This window comes from Rattus norvegicus, chromosome 4 (genome assembly GCF_021556685.1).
Source record: "Rattus norvegicus strain SHRSP/BbbUtx chromosome 4, alternate assembly SHRSP_T2T, whole genome shotgun sequence".
NCBI classification, from domain to species: Eukaryota; Metazoa; Chordata; class Mammalia; order Rodentia; family Muridae; genus Rattus; species Rattus norvegicus.
In genome coordinates, this window is record NC_141537.1 from 15,268,639 (window position 1) to 15,288,903 (window position 20,265).

The following is a 20,265-nucleotide window of genomic DNA, read 5'->3' on the forward strand; positions in this document are numbered from 1 at the left end:
AGTTTGCTCTTTATGGTCCCTCTCAACCTTCAAAGTTCTGCATTAAGAACCCAGCCTAGGAGCAACCTCGGCAACACCAAGTCCTTGTTCTGATGAAATCTGAATCCCCTGACGTGGAAGGATGAAGATTACGTCAAGAAGCAGGGACAAAGAGGAGGGGAGAGGCAAACAGGAGCTTCAGAAACTGAGGGATTGCTTCCCCCTCAGTAGACTTGGGGAAAGGATTCCTGAAGGGACAGCCTTTAACATGGGTCTTGGAGAAATGAGGAAGAGAAGCTTGAGGGATTGGTTTGTGGTAATCATGTGGTGGGGATGTGGAGGGTGGTAGTGAGTGTTCTAGTGCAGCTGAGACACAGCTATGTGAATGGATGGTGTACAGGACAAAGGGAAGGAGGCTGCCAAGCCAGGGATGGATTTGGGCAGAGTTAAATTGTATAGGTGCACCCACGAGTGTGTGTGTGTGTGTGTGTGTGTGTGTGTGTGTGTGTGTGTCCCTGAAGGAGTACTCAGAAGTTCTAACCCACAGCTCTGTAATGTTAACTCTTACAGAGTAGCCCAGGAGCTGTAGAAAGGGATCAGTTGCCGTGGCAAAATTGGTGGCCTTTGAGAAGACTTTCTCCCCTTTAAAATGGTTTGGATGGAATTTAGATTTTAAAATGCAGCTTAGCACAAGGGAAGGGCGATTAGAGAGAATACTTTCCTTTTCAGAACATTAACCAGAGAAGTAACGCAGCGTGCAATTCCAGCGGGGGTGTGATTAAGCATTCTTCCTCTACATTCCTCAGAGAGAGCCTTTCTCTACCAGAGAAAGGAGGTGTTTCCCTCACCCCTGCACTCTGGTTCCCCTGCCCTTCTGACAGACTAGGCAGGAAACCAGGAACTGCTTTTCACAACTGGAACATCAAGAGCCTGGCTACCCATGGTGCAGGCCACCCCAGCAGGTCCCCGGATGGCTCAGGATGTGAGGCATCCTATGCCAACAGCCTATGGGAACAGCCTATGGTGAGGTCCATGGTGTAAGGAGAGCTCAGGTCCCACAGCACTCACTCACCATAGCCTTTCTTTTGAAATTTGTGCCTGGCTTTGAGCTAACCCAGGCAGCAGTGTGGGATTGCAATCCCGAGTCTGCTCAATGTCCACCTTCCAGTTCTCTCCCCAGCCTATGCCATGGTGGGACAACCACTTAAAAAATAATATTTCAAAAAAATAATATTTCAATTTGTTGCCAGCACTGTGCTGCTGTGCTTTTAAGAGAACAGATTTGATGGTAACATTTCTTCAGTAGAGAGTTCTACCTAATCTTTTATTAATTCTCTTGGGAATTTAATACAATGTAGTCTGATTATATTCTCAGTTCTTCCGCCTAACTTCTCCCATAACTGTCCCTACCTCAATATACCCCAATCTTCCTCTCCTCTCGCCTTTAAAACGTTCAATAGTCTATCAACTCCAATTTGTGCTGACCATACAGATGTGGGGCTATCTATTAAGGGTGTGGATAACCGACCAGGAGACACACCCTTCAAACTATCTCTTAGCTCCCTAGAAATCACCAGAAGCCCATCGCCCTCCAGTCAGGGGTAAGGGCTCACAGATCTCTTCTCACTGCATGCTGGAATGACCACTGCTTGATATTGTGCAGGCAACCACAGCCTCGAAGACTTTATGAGCACAGTGATCCTGTTACCCTCCACACCTCACTCTGGACAGTGTCCCCTGCCCTCCCTGGTCTGTGATGGCCCCTGTGTGTTGAGGAAGGGTGCAGGGTAGATGTCCCGTTTGTGACCCCTTAAGTCTCTTATTTTTCTGCACTCTGAGAACAACTAGTTTTTTACCTGGAATCTTGCAGGCAATTCTCTCAGCAGCCCCTAAGAACCTCCCTTGTGCTCAATATTACTTTCCTGCCTCTTGGGCTGCTGAAACCAAGGTTCAGCGAAACCTGCCTCCTTCACTTGCCTTTAGCTGACTTTAAAGACGTCACCTTTTGGAGGTTACACAACCAATTCCCCACTAGCCTGTCTGTATGTAACTCCTGATTTTCTTCTTTCCTTCTTTCCTTTTTTCATCAGTGGGGATTTAAAGTAGAACCTCACAAATATCAGACACGTGCTTACCACTAAGCTATATCCTTAGCCCACTTTTACTTAACTCTCTTGAGTTAAGATCTTCTTATGTTTCTTAGGCTTGACTTGAACTAACTCTATATGTAGCCTTGAACTCAGGATTACCAGGATCGCGTCGTGTGTCTGTCTGACTCCCGAGACACAAGTCTACAAGTCTACAAGTCACCGGTCTATGCCTTAAGTCACCTTGCTTTCTTATCCTATAAATGCCCCCAAACCCTACCCTTGGCTGTCCCCCTCAATACTTGGGAAATAAACGTTGTTTTGAGGTACTTATCTGCGCAATGTGTAAACTGTGTGCTGGATGGAGCAGGCCTGGTTCAGTGCCAACTTCTCCTTGCCATGACTGTCATACAAATTCAATGTCTGTAACGTACCTCTCTCGGGGAGCCCACCCCCTACTCCTGGGCACTTCTGTTCTTCTAAGACGGCACACCTTCAGGTTCTACCTCTAAGGGCTGTGCCCTGTTTCGAGATCGCCTCATGTAAGTGTCTATCAGACTCCTGAAACTCAAGTCCCAAGCAAACCCGTTAGTCTGCTCTAACTCTTACTCCCCCCTCGTGTCTGCCCCTCACATGCTTTTTCCATCTCTGTCCTGAAACATCGAACCATCTGGGAAATTCGGACTCAACGTGCTGCTCCCATACCTCCAGCCCCTGCCCCCCAGCCCAGCCCCTTGGAAGGCCTTTTACCATTTAGCCAGTGTGGCCTATGAATACATTTTCCTGACTCTGTATTAGCTGTCTCCTCTCCTCTGTTGCAGCCTGACATCTTGTCTACTCAAGTGGAACTGCATTTATCACTGAAGGTCCCAGTAAGATGTCCCATCTCAGGTAGAACGTTCTGGAACTCTCCCAAGTAGACTTCCTAGAACACAGTTGCTTCATTCCCTGTCTTCCCTTGTTCTCTCATACCTGGCTGTGATGGGGACCATACACTCTCAGTCATCTCTGTATCCCTGGTGCCTGGGGCATATGAGGTACTTAACACAGCTGTGGAGTTCCTCCTGCCCAAGCAGGGCTTGGATCCAGTCACTGTATCCCTAGCCCTCTTTCTCTTTTCGACTCAAGTGGGTTGGCACAGGCCTCCTCATTCCTATAGGTTATAGTGAGTACAGAATGAACAAAATGTCTTCTGTTATAACAGAAATGCATTCTCTGGTCACTGGTCCAGTGATGATTTCATGGCCCTATTATAGGCAACTTCCTGTGTTGTGTGCTCTGCCTTTATTTCCTGATTAATAAGTGTTCTGACACTTCGAGGTGATGCGTTTAAAACGCTTTTTGTTTGCTTGTTTGTTTTTGGTAGTCAGCATCCAAGAGTGACTGCAACGGGGTCCAACAGGGTCCCTGTGTATAGGTATTTTTACATCAGTGGGAATTGCTGGTAGGCTAATTAAATAATACTGCCATCTTCCAAGTTAAATCTAAATCATTCCTGGATGATGGAAGAGATTGGGAAGTGTGTTTCATAAAGAAGTCGGAGAACTAGCTTAAAGGAATTTACCTGCAGCAGTATGAATGGGCAGAGTCAAACCAGGGCCCAGACATACATACGTGAGCATGGACTGCTCTTATGTGGCCACCGTGGGCCGCTCTTACGTGGCCAGCTGTGGGGACTGAGCCTGAGCCTCAGCTGCTGCTAACAAGCCAAACTGACATTTTAAAGCCCCAGTCCAATTAAAGTGAGGCTGCGGCCGCAGCCCTGAAGGACTTGCCAATGGGAACTGATCCAGGCCACTGTTGTTGTTTGACCCATAGTTGCAAGGCTGCCATCTACGTCTTGTTTATGTCTGTGGAACATACTTTTTGCTTTCCTTAAGAATTTTCATCAAATTCTGACCGACACAAGGCTGGGAGTATTCATTTGGAAACAGTGGAAGGCTGTCTGGATGTAAACTCGTGACTGGTTCATGAATAATCACCACAAGAACTTTTTCTTTTTTAAACTTCCCACTAAACATGGCACACCTCGGAGTGTGGAGGAAGGAGGATCGGGAGATCGGAAGATCTGGGGGATCCCGACTGCCAAAGAGCAGGCTGGGAATGCCCGAGATGCCAGGTGGGGTCAGAGTTCTTAGGGTCAGAGTTCTTAGGGTCAGAGTTCTTAGGGTCAGAGGGTCTGCTAACAGTGGCTCTTTCTATCTCATACATGGTTGCATCTGCATTTGGCTCACGAAGAACTAGACAGACATCCAGGAGTCCCAAGTGTCTGTGGGGCAGAACCCAGCAAGTGCAGGCTCTGCTGAGCGGACTCTGTTGATCTCCCTCGTGCATTTCTTCCCGTGAGGGGGCATCCTAGACTGGCCTCCCTTGAGTGTCAGACATCTCAGATTCTCAGGAACCCTTAACTGCAGCCTTACTACTTACAAGGTCTCAGTTACAAGTGTTCTCCAGAGTTCTAGCAGCCATTAGACAAGCTACTGTGAAAGAACGCATTATATATCAGTTAAAAAACACAGGCAAACCAAGCATCATTAGAGAAAGGTAATATTCATGCAGAGTTTACGAACCGTGTCTTTAGGGTGGCCCAGTAAGTAGAAATATGGGGACCCATGCTTGTCACTTTTCATGCACATGGAGAGGCTGGAAGGCACCATTCCTAAAGGAAGGGGAGGAACAGCCTAGGACAGTCATTAGAAGTAACAGAACCAGTGACAAAGACATTATTGCTGTTAGAGTCAAGGGTGCTTAGTATGTTTAAAGCAGTTGAATAAAACTGACTGAGGCAGGAAGAATAAACACTTTCAGTAAAGCACACCCCGCCAGGCATGCAGCAAAGTGAAATTAGTGAAAGACCCACGAATATGTATATTTCAAGAGCAGATTGTTTTCTTTCTCATAATATTGAGGGCATCCTGAGGTGCTTCTAAGGAGGCACAAATACGGATAAAATTTGAACTGGCTGTGCCAGAGTTCTTACCATGTTTCCCTTTTTTCTCATAATAATGGTGTCTTGGTGATATCAGCTGTCATTTGAGAATCAGTCATAGTAATCACTTCTAAATTTAAGGATATGGAGTTCATGGTTTTTTTTTTTTTTTTTTTTTTTTACCTTTTCTAATGTTCTAATAAATCTTTCTAGTTCTCACCTATAGTGCTCTGTCTGTTTATATTCAAAGTTTATGGTTGGCTTGCTGGATAGAATTGCTTTCTAGAAGAAAAAGAAAAGCAGAAAAAAAAAAAAAGCTGCAGCACACCGGCTCTTCCAGGCTGCTGCTTGCCCGAGTGCCTCTCCTCTCCGGCCGGTCTGTAACGGGAGGCGAACCAGCCCCAAAGCCTCTTGGCCTTGCCAACTGCAGCTGATGGGCTGAACTTCTTTACCTAGGCAGTCATGGCCGCTAGAAATTCTAGAATACTCAGGTCAGTAATCTCCAAGGTATAAGCGACCAGGGGAGGCCCTACAATGCCTGCTCTCATGCTCTCTGTTGACAGGGTGTGAGAGCTGTGGATATGGTTCACTGTGATATTAATGCTATCTGAAGAACTTGGTTCATGGAGCCCAGACATGGTGTGGCTATTGTCATTTTGTCAGAGACCTCTGAGGACATCCCCTGAATATATACAGCTTGCTCCCTCCATGGGATCCAGCTCCCCTGTAGAGGATGAACCAAGAGCCCACATTGGTTTTGGGTCGTGCGATGGGGGTGTTCTATCTGGCATGTTATGTGTATGGAGGCAGAAGACTACAGCGGGAGACATACCTAACGCAGTGGGCTAAGTACAGAGAAGAACCTCCCTGCGGTCAGGAAGTCAGTGCTCGACAATGAATGCTGTAAGTGGAAATTAAATTTCAGGATTTACTAATTGAGTTCGCCATTTAGCCCTGCCAAGAAGCAAGTAATTTCACATGGAAACGATCAAGCTGCTTCAGTGTCATGCAGAGAAGGTTCTCCCTGGGTTTCAGACATGGCCTTTAGTCAGCTTGGAAACATATGTGCTAGCTAAGAAACTGCAGGCCCAGAAGGCGAAAGGAAAGAGCCAAAAAAAACCATGGCAGGGCACACTGCCGAGAAGGCAGGAGAGTGGAGACTGCGGGGTGTGGGGGCGGTGTGTGTGTGTGTGTGTGTGTGTGTGTGTGTGTGTGCAGTCAGAACTTTGCACATTGTGCTAAAAAAAACTATTAGTGCAGCCAGAGCTTTGCATGTTGTGTGAGGAATATTAGTGCACATATCATAAACCTAGTTCTAAAACCTATCACCCTGAGGAGCTCAGCGCCAGCGCCATGAGTTACAGAGTGGAAATTCGAAAGCAGCCAAGCAAGGCCTGAGGCACTAAAGGGTTAACAGCGGTCCTGTGCTGTGCGGGGAGGGGGGGGTGGGGAGGGGTGGTGGTGGGGGTAGGGGGTGTGGAGGAGTGGTGGTGGGGGTAGGGGGTGGGGGCTCTCAGTTCGTCCTGTTAATTTCATTTTTGTCTAAGCATTGTGTTGAGGAATATGTGACTCTCAAACGTCTAGAAATGTTCTTACAGATATAGTTTAGGCCTGGAGTAAGGCACTCTGTGATTTTTACCTTTGATTCCAGTGGAAGAAATTCACTTCAAAGGAAACATTAGGAAGTCTTTGTAAGGACAGGGAGCCACGCTCAGAGTTTGCGGATGACAAAAATTCTAGCCTTCTGTGGGCAATGTGAAAGCGGTGCAAAGAGAAGTGTTCCCAGGAGGTCAGGAGAGGGCGGCAGACATTGCAGATGCCATGATCCGTTTGTTCCGCCCCAGAGAATACACAGCACTGAAAGCGAACTCCAACACAAACAGTGGCCGTAGGGCGGCAGTGATTTGGACATCCAAGCAAGAGCCAGCACCATGGGCCAAGGACCTGGCTGGCTGGGGTCAAGAAGCATATGGGGAGTATTTATGCTTTTCTTTCAAATTGTCTATGTGTTGAAATGAATAAAAAAGATGATTAGACATTAGGTATGCATCTCACTTGGTGGAGTTTCCTGGGTTACATGTAAATCTCTGGGTCTGCTCTTCCAAACTGCATAAACGGGTGTGGTGGTTCGTACTTAGAAACTCGGCATTTAGGAGGGAGAGGCAGAAAGGTCAGAAGTTCAAGGTCATCTTTGCCCATACAGTGAGTTCAAGGCCTGCTTGGGATATATGAGACCCTGAATCAAGAACAAATGAAGTAAAAGGTTAAGTCTCGGGGCTGGAGGGAGATACCAGTGGGCGAGAGCACTTGCCCAGTAAGAGTAAAGACTGAGTTCGGATCCTGGCTCCCAGGTAAAAAGCTAGGCACACCTCTCCAGTGCCTGTAACACTCCACACCACACTCTCCCCCACCCCACACTCTCCCCCTGCACTGTGTATTGGGGAGACAGGAACATCACTGGGGCTTGTGGGCTGCCAGCCTAGGTCAAAGTCGATGAGAGATCTTGCTCTCAAAAGTAAGGTAGATCAGGATATTTAGTGTTCTCTTTTGGGCACCCCCCATACACACACACACACACACACACACACACACACACACAGAGAGAGAGAGAGAGAGAGAGAGAGAGAGAGAGAGAGAGAGAGAGAGAGAGGAAAGAGAGAGAGGCTAGAACTCACAGTATTCTGGTTTAAAAATGGCCTCTGCCAGGTTTCTAGGAAACTAGTGCAGGTGCTTTTGAAGACATGCTTTGAATGTCTAGGAAAAATTATTACTGTGTTCGCTGGTTGGTAGAGGCTAGACCTACCATGAATGTGTCTTAAGAGACTGGCTTTGCTCTGCTGGCTTTGCCTTGATCACTGGGATAGCAGATCTATGCTGACAAATTCCTTTATGAAGATCAAAACCTTTTCTGCAGTGTCTCTATTTCTGGACAAGAGAAAAACCAGACAGCTTTGGTGTGTGGCGCCAATTTCTTGACCCGTGTAGCTCAGGGGTTTGGAAGCGTGTCTGGAATCAGCCCTCTCAGGCTGTGAGCCACAACACAGAATGGAGACCACTCTCAGACTGACAACAAAACAACAGTAAGAGGAAAATCTCGTGTATGTGTGTGTGTGCGTGTGTGTGTGTGTGTGTGTGTGTGTGTGTGTGTGTGTGTGTGTGTGTGTGTGCGTGCAGTGCTGAGGAGGGAACCCAAGACTTCACATAGTGCTCTCCCAAGGCACTATAACCTTAAATTTCCCTCATTTCCTTTTTGAGACAGGGTCTCCCCGAGGTGTTCATGCTGGCCTCCTGCTTTATAGCCTGCTGGGCCTTGACTTGTTCTCCTGTCTCCGCCTCCAGAGTAGCGGGATTATAACCTGGGTCCATTATGGCTTCATTACTCCTAAGGAAGTTCCTTTTGGCCAACAAGCATGGGGTTTTCTTGACCTCTGTCTTGGTCTTGCTTGTCGTCTCCTCTTCCTACCTCTAGTTCCCTGGCATGTAAGAAACATCTTGTGGAACTGGGCGCCATCTCGGTGTTGACAGTGTTTCCCCAGAGCTGCCTCTGCTCTTGGACTTCTGCCTTCAGGCTCGGCTTTATGCGGAGGCAAGGACCCTCAAGCGAGCTCTTCTGGGTGGGGTGCTGGGCAGGGGGAAGCTTTAGCTTTCCAGACATACCCGTGGGGATTCTTCTTAAAGGGGCTTGGCAAAGATACCCCTTGGCTCATTGACTTTTCAAAATGGATGGATTTGGGACTGCAGGGAGGCTAAATGCCCCCCCACCCCCACTTTTTTTCTTTTACCCTGTATGTGGTCTAACCCGTGGGGCTTGCAGATGGTGCTGGCTTGTGTAGTCTGTACATCCCAGGGACAGCCTCAAGGATGCAGAGTGAGGCCATCTTCGGGTGCTTTATCATTTCCTCTTACTCAGCATGAGGTGCTCCTGAGTGATTTGTGGAGGTGCCCAGGGGGAAAGAGGATACGCTCAGCCGCGGACACCAGAGGATGAAATTAGATTTGAGAATTTATTACCGAGGCAAGTCACCCTTTGCCCTATTGAAAAGGCAGGTGAACCGTGGCAAGGCATCGGAGCCGCACTCACGCACGCACGCACGGCTCCAGAGAGGGCCACCTTGGTGTGGTAGGGGAAGCGATGGCTCTCCTACAGTCTCTCATTATGGGGCGGGAGAACACACTGAACCCCAGCACCCGGTAACAGTTTTGGGGGTTCCTGGCCCGGCTGATAGCCACAGAACTGTGAGGACTGGATTAACTCAAGCTCGCTAGCTTGGAATTGGTAATTCACATCAGGTCTGGGAGGAGGTTCACCCAGACTCAGCAAGGCCTTCCTTCAGAGAAAGTACAAGTTATTAGCAGGACTATTACAAGGGAAATGCTTAGCAGACCAAAGAGGCCAAGTGCTCTCAAGAATCCCTAATGCTCTAGAAGTGCTTATTAAGTTCTATGAATAATTAATAAGCCTATTTTAGTTTTTCTTTTTTCCTTCCTGAGAACAGATTCTCCTGGGCCGTTTCTTCAGCCGCCACTCGGTGAGAGACAGCCTTTACATGTGCCCTCACAGCTCCCAGAGGGCAGCCTCGCATCTCACCCTCAGTGCCTACAAAGGGCTGTGCACATAGTAGGTGCTGAGTAAAGTTTGATTGATGGAATGTCAGCCAATGATGTCATTCCAGGATCTGTCTCAGGTGCAGTATCTGGTAAAGACATATTTCCTGGAGTTCATCCTTGGTTAGGGAGTGCAAGGGATTGCTGGGCAAATAACTACAAGTAAGACTATGAAGATATGCTTATATTTTTTGTATATGTATCTATATATATCTTCTATATCTATATCTATATATATCATTGAGAAGAGTAAGCAAATGAGTAGACAGATTCTGTAGGACAGGGTCTTCTGATTTGATTGTCATAAGTCATTGTAATTATTGGCTACAGGGAGATTTTACAATTCATTTCTTCAGGGGCAGCTAACTGTCATAAATGGATTCTCTCCTTTCCTTAGAGCAGTTTCATAACACCTATAAAACGCACCCACTTTATTTACCAAGGCTCTATAATTTAGTCAAAACACAATTTTTAAAGATATAAAGTCCCGAGTGGCCTCCTCCAGCTTGCCCTGCCTCACACTGGCGTCTGGACCTACTTCAGCATTCTGCCCATAGAGAGCTTTCCTCTTGTTCTCTGGGGGGAGTGAGCACGGCAGGGTGCCGACCACCACCACCTCAGAAATGTGTGTTTGATTCACTGGGAACAGCAAATATACCAGAGGGAAATGTTCCACTTCCGCTGTGAGACATTCTGGGATTTTTTTTTAAATCCAAGGACACTTAGGCGTACCTGGGATCTGGCTGGGGTGGGATGCCAGTGAAGACTGTGCTCACTTTGTATTCGGGCCTTGAATGTTAATGAAGGGCACCTGTACTTCAAGGCAGGGAGTTAATTTGTTTAATTTATTCCTGGGCAGTTTTACAGCCTAGGCGAGCAGTCTTCTTCCCCTACCCTCTTTAGGTTTAATTTCAATAGGGGCTCACCGAGCCTGCTAAGGACCCGAGTTGGGTGCTCTTCTTTGCCCTCTGAGTGGGTGGAGGGAAGCGTCTTTATTTCTGCCAGCAGCTGAGAGGCATGTCAAGGGATGAGGTGTTCGCACTTTCCGCTCGGTTTATAATCAACAAATTCTTATCCCGAGGACTGCACTTGGAGTGTCTGTCTCCTGCATTCCCCTTTCAAGGACTTGACCGTGGGATCAACTTCTCCTTCAAAGCCCTCATCATTTTCTGACTCCCTCTGCAGCTGCTCCATAGCCTGTGTTCAGCCACGACCCGGTCGCTGCTCCTGGTGCCTTAAGTATTCCTTGCCTGGCCACCAGCCTTCTGGTAATTATGGCTGGCTTCTCTGCAGGGAGTTTATTCCTTCCTCTGTCCCTTGGAGTCACAGCGATCTTGCTTCATCAGTGATCTGACACGTTGCTCTTGCTGGGTTTTTTTCCTCTCTCCCCTCCATTGTACCTGCATTTATCTCTCTGTCACAGATCCCCCTAAGAACTCAGAGCTCTGCCTCTGTACTTCTCTTGACTGAGATGGGCTTCTCCTTGACAGCTCCCCAAGTTCAGATAAGGGTTCCATTTCAAAGCTGATCTGTAAGCAGCAGAAGGAGCATGGGCCGAATGACTTAAAACTTGGCCCCCACGGTCAGCTAGACCGCTTCATCCTCATCGACTGCTTCCTAGGCCAGCTTAATCCCCGGGGGTGGGGGTCCCTGAGAGGTTAAGTATGCCTCGGTGGGCCCATGATATCTCCTTTCGATGATCTCTTAAGGAGGGGGCCAAGTTGAGGATCTTGAAAAGCAAACAAAGGAAGCACACAGGCTTAAATTAATACTCGACAAGAATAGAAATGTCATTTTCCTGTGATTAGGCCATTGCTGGACGAAGTAGATTATGTTCCGGACTCTATCTCTTGGCGAATGCAAGCAGTTTCTTATGTTATTACTTACTGCCGATATCTTGTTCTCAGGAGCGTTTTATTAAAAAAATGCATTCTGGTTTATCTTGAGCAACAACAACAACGAATGGGTTTCACGATACAGCCTGTTTCACATTGAGGCTGGTGGCGCTATTCCTTGGCCACAGGCACTGTGTGTGTTTTGGGGTCATTTATGTAGCCGTGAACATAGCGGTGTCTCTGGTCTGCTCTTGATGCAGAGCAGAGTTAACGCAGCAGGCAGGGGACCACGCTGCTTAGAAACGCCAGCTCACGAGGGTGGCTGTATGCTGGCAACATGGCCGTAAATCATCTGCTATGCTAATAGCGTGGGTTCTGTGCTGAGAGCTGAGCTTCCATGTTTCCCTTAAAAGGCTGATACAAATGACAACATTGTATTCAACATCTGCCTTCCTTCTAGGAGGCTAGAATTTTGGGATGTGCTGGGCAGGGGGTGCCTGCACCACTAGTCCCAGTGAAAATCATGCGTACTGAGGTGCTCATGGATTCCCCCAGTTCACAGCTATATTTTGTTGCTTGGGGCAAAGTACGATCTGGTGATTCATCGTGGAAGATCAAGCGTGAGCGTAAGAGGGTGTCTGGTTGTTGATGCCTTCCTGAACCTGCCTGAATCTGTCCCGAATGACTGCTGTGTGTCCCTGTGGTTGTAATCTATGTCTCAGAAGCTCTCCTAGCAAATCTCTGGGTGAAGGAGTCACCCGGGGAACCTCTGAGTCCTGCCATTGGTTGCTATGAAATTCCAGAAAGACCACTGGGTGGCATTGTCATCAAAGAAACGGAAGTGATTCTGTCTTCCTGATTCCTCAGACCCAGAGGCTCATGGGTAAGCGTACCGTTCCTGAAGGGCTAGGGTCCGCTGAGCTTCTGTCTGTTCCTCTAGTTCCCCAATGATGTGGCTTCACCCTGTTCTTCTTTCCTTTCGACATCTCTAAACTAACTTTACAAGGTCCGTGTCTTACAAGCTAATGAGTGCCGACATCATGGGCACGTGTAACTGGCTTAATTTAGGAAAAATATTCACTGAGAGCAAAATGTGTAATACTACAGCAGCGCATAATGTCGATATGGAGACCCTCCAAAGGGTGCCTAGATGTTTAAGAGGTACTCAGTGTTGACTGCTTTGAGAATTGAACTGAGCCAGCCTTTTTGGGTGATCTTAAGAATGAAAAAATGTTGACAGGGTCTTGGGTATCTGCCTTGTTCCAAAGCCGTGTGTGTGTGTGTGTGTGTGTGTGTGTGTGTGTGTGTGTGTGTGTGTGTGTGTGTTTCACAAGTAGAATTGAGGGACAGTGCATGAATTTGAAGCAGAGTTGTTTTAACTTCTCCCTGTACATAAGCAGCCAGTGTGTTAGGTGTTTAAAGTATGGGTCAAACTGATTCTAAAAAGAGCAAGAGGTGGAGGGCAGAGAAGCAGGACTGAGTAACTTTAAGAAGATCCCCTTGAGTATTAAGAATGGTGGCAACTTTGAAATTCCTTGTTAGGTGACAGGCAAGTCCTGCGGTGGAGTGAAACACACCTTTAAGATAAGGTTTGTTTTTAGAAGTGACAGATTTCACAGGTGCCTTAGGTATTGTTGGATGAGATGATGCTCTGGGATCTATAATGCCATCCTATTCTAGGCGTTTAGGTCCTTCACAGAGGGATTGATATCGGTCTCATTGATCAAGTCTATACTCATTGCTGATATCAATGCTTAAGAATAGTTTATTAGATCAAAGCCTCGTGGGTGGAATGGAGTGGTTCCTTGGGCACAGAGCTGGCCCCACAGAGCCACTGGGAGCTTTTTTCCCCCACTGACCACTAGCCCTTTATGCGAGGACCTTCAAAGACACAGGGGTGTCTCCGAGGGTCTTCGAATGTTGAGGTTGTAGCTGAGTTCAGCTCTGATCTGCCTTAGTAACAAGGGGGCGCTAGTAGTTGTTTAGATAGCATATACAGACAGCACTATTCGAAAGGGAAAGATACGTTTTAGAACGTTTTCTGGGTAGGAAATTGGGTGGGGGTGAAGGTGAATGACTTCATGTAGCTGGCAGATGGGAAGGGATCCCCGGGGGTCTGCAGTTAGCTCCTGCTGATACTCTGAAGAGTATTCAGTGTTTCTCCTCACTACTGCCTGTCTCCGACACTCCCTGGAAAACGTTTCTATTTTGTTTCTTAAGGTGCTAGGTAGGGATAGAGCCCAGGGCCAGTGTGTGTTACACTGAGCCATGTCCCTAGGCCCTGAAAATATTTTTAAAGTCTAGCTCGGGGTTTGAGGTTTTCATGTAAGACCTGCTCAGCTGTGTCAGCTTTACTGTCTACACTGTTGGTGATGCCTGGAACAGGCTTGTGGGAAACAACACTTTAAAGACTCTTGAAGTCAAACTATGATTTAAAAGTGTACTTTAAAGCTGTCCTCAACCCAGGTGAGAGTTCTCTGTCTGTCTCTGTCTCTGTCTCTGTCTCTGTCTCTGTGTCTGTCTTTGTCTGTCTGTCTGTCTGTCTGTCTGTCTCCCTCCCTCCCTCCCCACCTACTACCTCTGCCTGCAGATTAGAACGTAGCTCTCTGCTACTGCTTCAGGGCCATGAGTGCTGCCGTGCTTCTGCCATGACCCTGACATGATGCTAATGAACTTTTAGTAAGCCTCCAATCAAATGTTTTGTTTTATAGAAAAAAATAATAATGAAAAAACCTTCCTCAAAAGCATACTAAAACTTCATAGGAATGAAAAAAAATTTTTTTTTTGGAACAAGCTCTAAATGCCAGGGAAATGCAGCCACGGAATGAGCTGAAGTTAGCATTTTAAACTCCACATCCTGAAGACTGGTTCTGGCTCGTCCCCTGGCCCACTTTACTAATCCTATAGGGCGGCCTAAAGCATGTGTGGATTTTAGAGAAAAATTAGTAAATTACTGCAGACTCAAATGAACAGAGCACTACCAGTCAAATTATAAAGGTTCCCACATGTAAGTGGTGCCGGCTCTCCCACACACGCTCAGAGATGCCCTGTGAGCCCACACGCTTGTTACCTTAAACATCGCCTAGTTTCACGAGCTAGAGAAGGGGTTTGCACACACGTGCAGACACGTGCCTTGGGCTTAAGTCAGCATGTGTGCTTATTCATCTACTGACAGTAAATACCTTCTCTGTAGCGACAGCCCGCCAATACAGTATATGTTTATAACACACAGAGAAAGCACAACACGGATGAAAGAAAACGAGAAACGCACCATACTCTGGGACCTGCCCCGTGCCTCGTTTCAGCAGCAACCGCACTCTTCTTCCTCCCGACTTGATGAGTTCTATTGCTCTGGCGTGGGTCATGTCTCGTGTGCTTTCCCCATTTATTTCGATGATCTGATCTCCCACCTGCCAAAGAAAAAGGAAGTCAGGAAAAGATGGCTCTGCAGGTCCAGCTATTCGAGTAGTGTCCCGTTTCCAAAGAGTACCAGAGCGTGTCTGGCTCTCTGAAGAGCCTCACCCTGACTACCCCCCCCCCCTCCGAATTGGACTAGCTTGATCAGAGGCGGTCCCACTTGTAACTAGCTGGGATGGCAGAGACCTTAGTTGGAATACTGGGCATTAAAAAAAAAAAAAGGGAAAATAGATCTGATAGTACAATTCAAATTATCCTGGTGGCGGCTTTGTTTGAATGGAGAAGTAAATATTCAAAGGCTTTGCCGTTGGTCTCACTGTCAGCTTTTGGCTTTGTGCGGTATCTGTTTAGCACGTTGGGTGAAGTGGTTAGTCTCTGTGCTTCTCTGTGAAGTTTTTGCTATGCACCGTTGGCATTTCCCTGGGTGCTTACTGCAGTCTTCCCTTCATGGCTAGCAGTGGTTAGTTGGTATTCTGGTTCGGTGATGAGTTCTCTATCTCTGGTTCCTGAATTGAGAATGAGATCCTCTGCTCTCTACACATGGCTGATGCCCTTGCGAAAATGTTTGCATGCTCACACCTGGTTGCCAGAAGATGTTTGGCGAAGCATCGTCCCCTCTGGAACTGTGGAAAATGTGTCTGTGCTCCACAAGCAGTTCCTGCTTGGCTTTCGTGAATAGATATTAGGATGTAAAGAGCTTGGACCACAAACATATTATGTAACTCCCAGAGGACCATGATTGCCAGGGGCCGTTGAATTAAAAGATATTGAATTTCAGAGCAAATTACTTAAGACAAATTAGCCAGGGAAAAGATAATGAGTTGCTTTGCAAAAAAAGTTATTATAGATCTCTCTCTCTCTCTCTCTCTCTCTCTCTCTCTCTCTCTCTCTCTGGGTTTCTTTTGCAACAGATTTCTATGTGTAGCCCTGGCTGTTCTGGAACTTGTTCTGTAGACCAGGCTGGCCTTGACCCGATTGCCTCTGTCTCCCAAGTGCTGGGATTAAGGCCTGTGCCATCACCACCTGGCATAGGTGGTTTCTCAAACAAAGAAGATCTTGCTCTAATTGATATCTACAAAGGAGAGAGAACCAAGAAAAACTACAGCCGAGTGTGTAGAGCAGGCGGAGAGAGCGGCTAGTTGCTGTCACAGTGTCATTCCCTTCGTGTGCTTGGTGGCCTTTAGTGGCACAGGTTTGAGGCAGCAGAAGAGGATGACGTTTCTGTGGCATCCTTATCACAAAGGATAACTCACAAGAGTAACTTTCACTAAACTGAAAGTTAATGTCTCTGCTGGCTAGTGTTAGGCCAGCTTACAGCTGGAGTTACCCGAAAGGAAGCCCAGCTGAGGAAATGCCTGTGTAAGTCAGTGAGCAGCACTCCTCCGTGGCCTCTGCATCAGCTCCTTCCTCCAGGTTCCTGGCCTGAGTTCCCCGTAATGGCTTCCTTTGATAGGAGTATGGAACTGTAGGCCAGGTAAACCCTAAGTTGCTTTGGTCATGGTGTCCAGCCCAGCAATGGTGATGCTAACGAAGACAGTCTCTTTTCATGTTTCCTTAACTGTCACCTTTTCCTGTATTATCTTAGGGCGAACCTGCCTTCTTTTTTTTTTCTTTTTTTCGGAGCTGGGGACCGAACCCAGGGCCTTGCGCATCCTAGGTAAGCGCTCTACCACTGAGCTAAATCCCCAGCCCCGCGAACCTGCCTTCTAAGGAGAGGTTTCCAAGACCTATTCCTGACCTGCCCCAGTGGATTAACATTAAGGAAAGAGACGAGGGTGCCTGTCAACAGCTAAGACACTTAACTGGACTCTCCCTTGAGACCGCCACACCCACACTACTGTATGTTTCATCTCCCTTTAGCATCTCCCTCTTAAGCCCCTTGCTTAAAATCTATGCCCAAAATGCCATTTAACAAACTGTCCCTCTTCTCTGAGAAGCCTGTATCCATACTCTCTGGTGTTCTGGAGGCTTCCTCTGAGCGCCTTTCCATTTTAAAAACCCCCCAACTCTGCTTCCCACTGGTTCATCCTGAAGTTCTCTGAAGCCAAGAAGCCTGGGTTTGCTCGAGTCTCGTTCTTTAAGAGGTTGAGGGCGTGCCGTAGGCTGCCGAGGGCGACATTGTGGAGCTGTGCTCCCACTGGTGCTACCCTTTACAGGTAACGTTTATGTAAGCCAGAAGTGTGGGGCCATGCTGGCCTGCTTAAGAATTAGAGTTTATTATGATTTCATTCTGAGTGTATGTGTGTGCCATGCGTGTGGGGTATCTGTTGAAGACGGAAGAGAGCATTGGTTGTGCTTGGGTCCTGGGTACTGAAGTATGGTCCAGTGCAGGAACAGTAAGTGCTCTTAACTGCTGAGCCATCTCCCCAGCTCCAAGACTCCTTTTAAAAACCACTGATTCTCGGCACCTGTTCCAACTCTCTTCTGCATCCAGTGGTGTTCCAGCTCAGTTCTGGCCTGTACCTGAGTCTGTGTGGTGTTCTTCGACCCCTCTCCACTCCAGCTCTCAGCACAGTCTTCCTAAGGGAAGAGCATTATGCTGACCAAGACGTCAAGATTCTCTTCACCTTCTCTTTCTCACAGGCCAGCACGTCTTGAGCCCAACTTAAACACCTTCTCTTCTGGGGTACGTGCAGAGGTTTCTAGTCTGTTCATTAGTCACGGCTCTCCCTCTGTTGGAGGTTTGTAAGTATCCTTCCCGCAAGACTCCGAGTGTCTTCATTCAGTAAGCAGTTTTTAATGAACACTTACTATGTGCCGGGGAGTCCGCTGATACGGAGACAAACGTTGCAGTTTCTATCTGCAGTATGTTCTTGTCTGGTTGAAGGAGAAAGTGTGTCAAGATGGCAGTATTCACTGGGTCTTGACTATGGCACTTGTATCCGTAAACTGCTAAGGGAGTGGAGAGAGATCGACCCCAGAATGGTGGTCTAGGCTGCCGGGAGGGACTGCTTGGTGGTGGCAACATCTCACCTGACTTATGGTGAGCCTAGGGCCGTCACATTATCCACCCAAGTCCAAGTGAGACACTTCCTTTAGGAGGAGACACGCCCTGGTCTCCTTCCTTAATGTTAATCCAGTGGGGGCAGGTCGGGAATAGGTCTTGGAAACCTCTCCTTAGAAGGCAGGTTCGCCCTGAGATAATACACCTTTCATCCCTAGAATACCCACCCACCTCCAGTGCAGTCTCTATACACAGCCACAAGGCTTGGCTGGTTCTGCCGGGCTTTCCTTAGAAAGGCATGACTTATTTCTTCCTCCCCCTCCACCTATTTCCCCTACCCCCACTCTGTACTCTCCTTTTGAATGCTGGTCAGAACCTAAGTATAGTTTTAAACTCTTTAACGCTCAGCCCCCTTGTGTGGCTGACCTCTGAGCCAGTTCCTCTTCTGTAGCGCCCAACTCACACCCTGCCTTCCCTGGGAGTGGGGGGTGGTGGGTGGTGGGTGGTGGGTGGTGGGTGGGTGGGGGATGTTTCTTTTAAAAACTAATGAAATTGTCTTCAAGCTGCTGTTTGAGTCTTATTTGTTCTCTAAGAGGGGTCTCCTGGTCTCTCTAGTGTAATGCGATGGCTTTGTTGGGACTCCCTAGATTTCTGGTAACACTTCTTTCCTTCATTTTAATTCTCTGATTCTTTAATTGCCTGCACCCTGAGATGGCATCAACCCCAGGAGGTGTTGGGGACACAGTACAGGGGCTAATGATGGGGGACTGGGACCTTTGAACTGAGAAACTGGAGTGAGGCACAATGTGTACTGGTGAATGAAGTGTTTCCAGTGCCTCATTTTGAGAACGGACTCCAAAATCAAAACCTGGCAGTCAACTTTAAATATCTGATGCCATTGCCTTGAGGCCGAGGGTTTGACTCAGAATCATGTGTGAGAAGAAGGGTGAAAGGTGTGTTGGGCGTGCCTTTGGCATTCTGGCCTATACACGAATATAGCAAGGCTTAGACCACGAACGTCTCCTCTGCTGTGTTTAGTTGTGTTTTCCCCTTTTGTGGACAGCAGTGTTGGAGAGGAGGGCTTTGGCAAACCGTGTGTCAAGTGGAGAAGCACAGGCTCCAGGAGCTGCACACGGTTGGGTAAGTGTCCCTGGGAGCTTCAGGGGAGACCTGGGGTAGTATCGTCAGAATTTGTGGGAGTCTGGGGTCAATTCCAGTGTAGGGTCCAATCAAAGGAAGAAGAGAACCGTGCTGCTACCACTTCAGTCAAGGTTCCTGTGTCTCCATCTAAGTAGATTTCAATATCTCCCACATCTCTGTGTTCCAGGGGATGGGTGAGAGATTGCCTGCTGACCATGTACCCTGTATGTGTGTTGGTGTCGCATGTGGTTTATGTCCACGTGTGTAGAGGTCTTCCTCACTTGTTCCTCTTAATTTTTGAGATAGGGTCTCTCACTGAACCTGGAGTTCATCAATTTGGCTAGGCTGGCTGGCCGGGAACCCCCAGGAATCCTGTTTCTGCCTCTCTGGCACCGGGATGACAGGTGTACGCTGCCGGGCCTGAACTGTTTTCATTGGCATGGGGATCTGAAATCAGGCCTCATGCTCGTGCGGTAGCCATAATGCTTTACTGAGATTTCCCTCCAGACCCTGATTTCCTTCCCCATCAGGAGCAACAAGAATACTCAAGATATTACTAAATTTAGGAAAAAAACACATTTAGGTAATAGAATGGAATCACTTTGTTCATAGTCACACACTGTGGTCGGGTACCTCGAAAAACGGACCAGCTCATTTGGAGCTGGGTCAAGAGAAGGAGTAGTCCAGCCCCTGCATGGAGATTCCTGTCTCTCCCTGTGCCAGCATGAATGACAGCAAGGTTAACTTTCCATTTTCGTTCCAATTCAGTTGCATGTGTAATCATTTTAACTGGAACTCTCTAAGTAAAAGTGGGATGTGACCTCATCCATTTTCATCCGCCATACATGTGTGTATAAAGTGTTGGACTTGCTGGCACGATCTCTCCTTATTTCCCGACCTCTTACCTTCACTTCCATTTCTAGTGTGGCTCCAAGGCATCATTTTCCTGTTTCACAGGATGGGAAATTAATACGAAGCTCACAGTCTTTCAGGAAGAAGAAAGGACTCAGTGTCTATGTTCTTTTTCCCTATTTGCCCCACTGTAGAGCTATCTTCAACAGAGACTCCTGACTGAAACGAAACTTTAAAGACTGCCACATGTGCTTAGAGAATTTTCAAAATACTGTATTCCAGAGCTCAGGTGGTGAAGAAGAGGGGCAAGCAAGGGAAAAGGAAGAGAGGGAGGGATGAAGGGAAGGAGGGAGGGATGGAGAGAAGGGAGGAGGACTGGAGGGATGGAGGACTGGAGGGGTGGTGAGATGGTGAGATGGTGGGATGGAGGGATGGAGGGATGGAGGGATGGAGGGATGGAGGGATGGAGGGAAGGAA

General features: G+C 47.6%; 1 protein-coding gene and 1 long non-coding RNA gene across 14 annotated transcripts in view; one reads left to right on the top strand and one right to left on the bottom strand.

Moving 5' to 3' along the window:
* The window catches only part of Magi2 (membrane associated guanylate kinase, WW and PDZ domain containing 2), a 1,487,762-nt gene that overhangs the window by 38,247 nt on the left and 1,429,250 nt on the right, over window positions 1-20,265 (bottom strand). For 7 of the 13 annotated variants that reach the window (XM_087655501.1, XM_087655502.1, XM_087655503.1 and 4 more), the window contains one exon: window positions 14,707-14,845. In XM_087655501.1, coding sequence (XP_087511627.1) covers window positions 14,707-14,845 — 139 coding nt within the window. 13 annotated transcript variants of the gene reach the window in all.
* LOC147994699 (uncharacterized) overlaps window positions 12,285-20,265 on the top strand; it is a 29,407-nt gene continuing 21,426 nt past the window's right edge. Inside the window, exon 1 of the long non-coding RNA XR_015686328.1 lies at window positions 12,285-12,318. This is a non-coding gene — a long non-coding RNA (uncharacterized LOC147994699). The remainder of the gene's footprint in view (window positions 12,319-20,265) is intronic.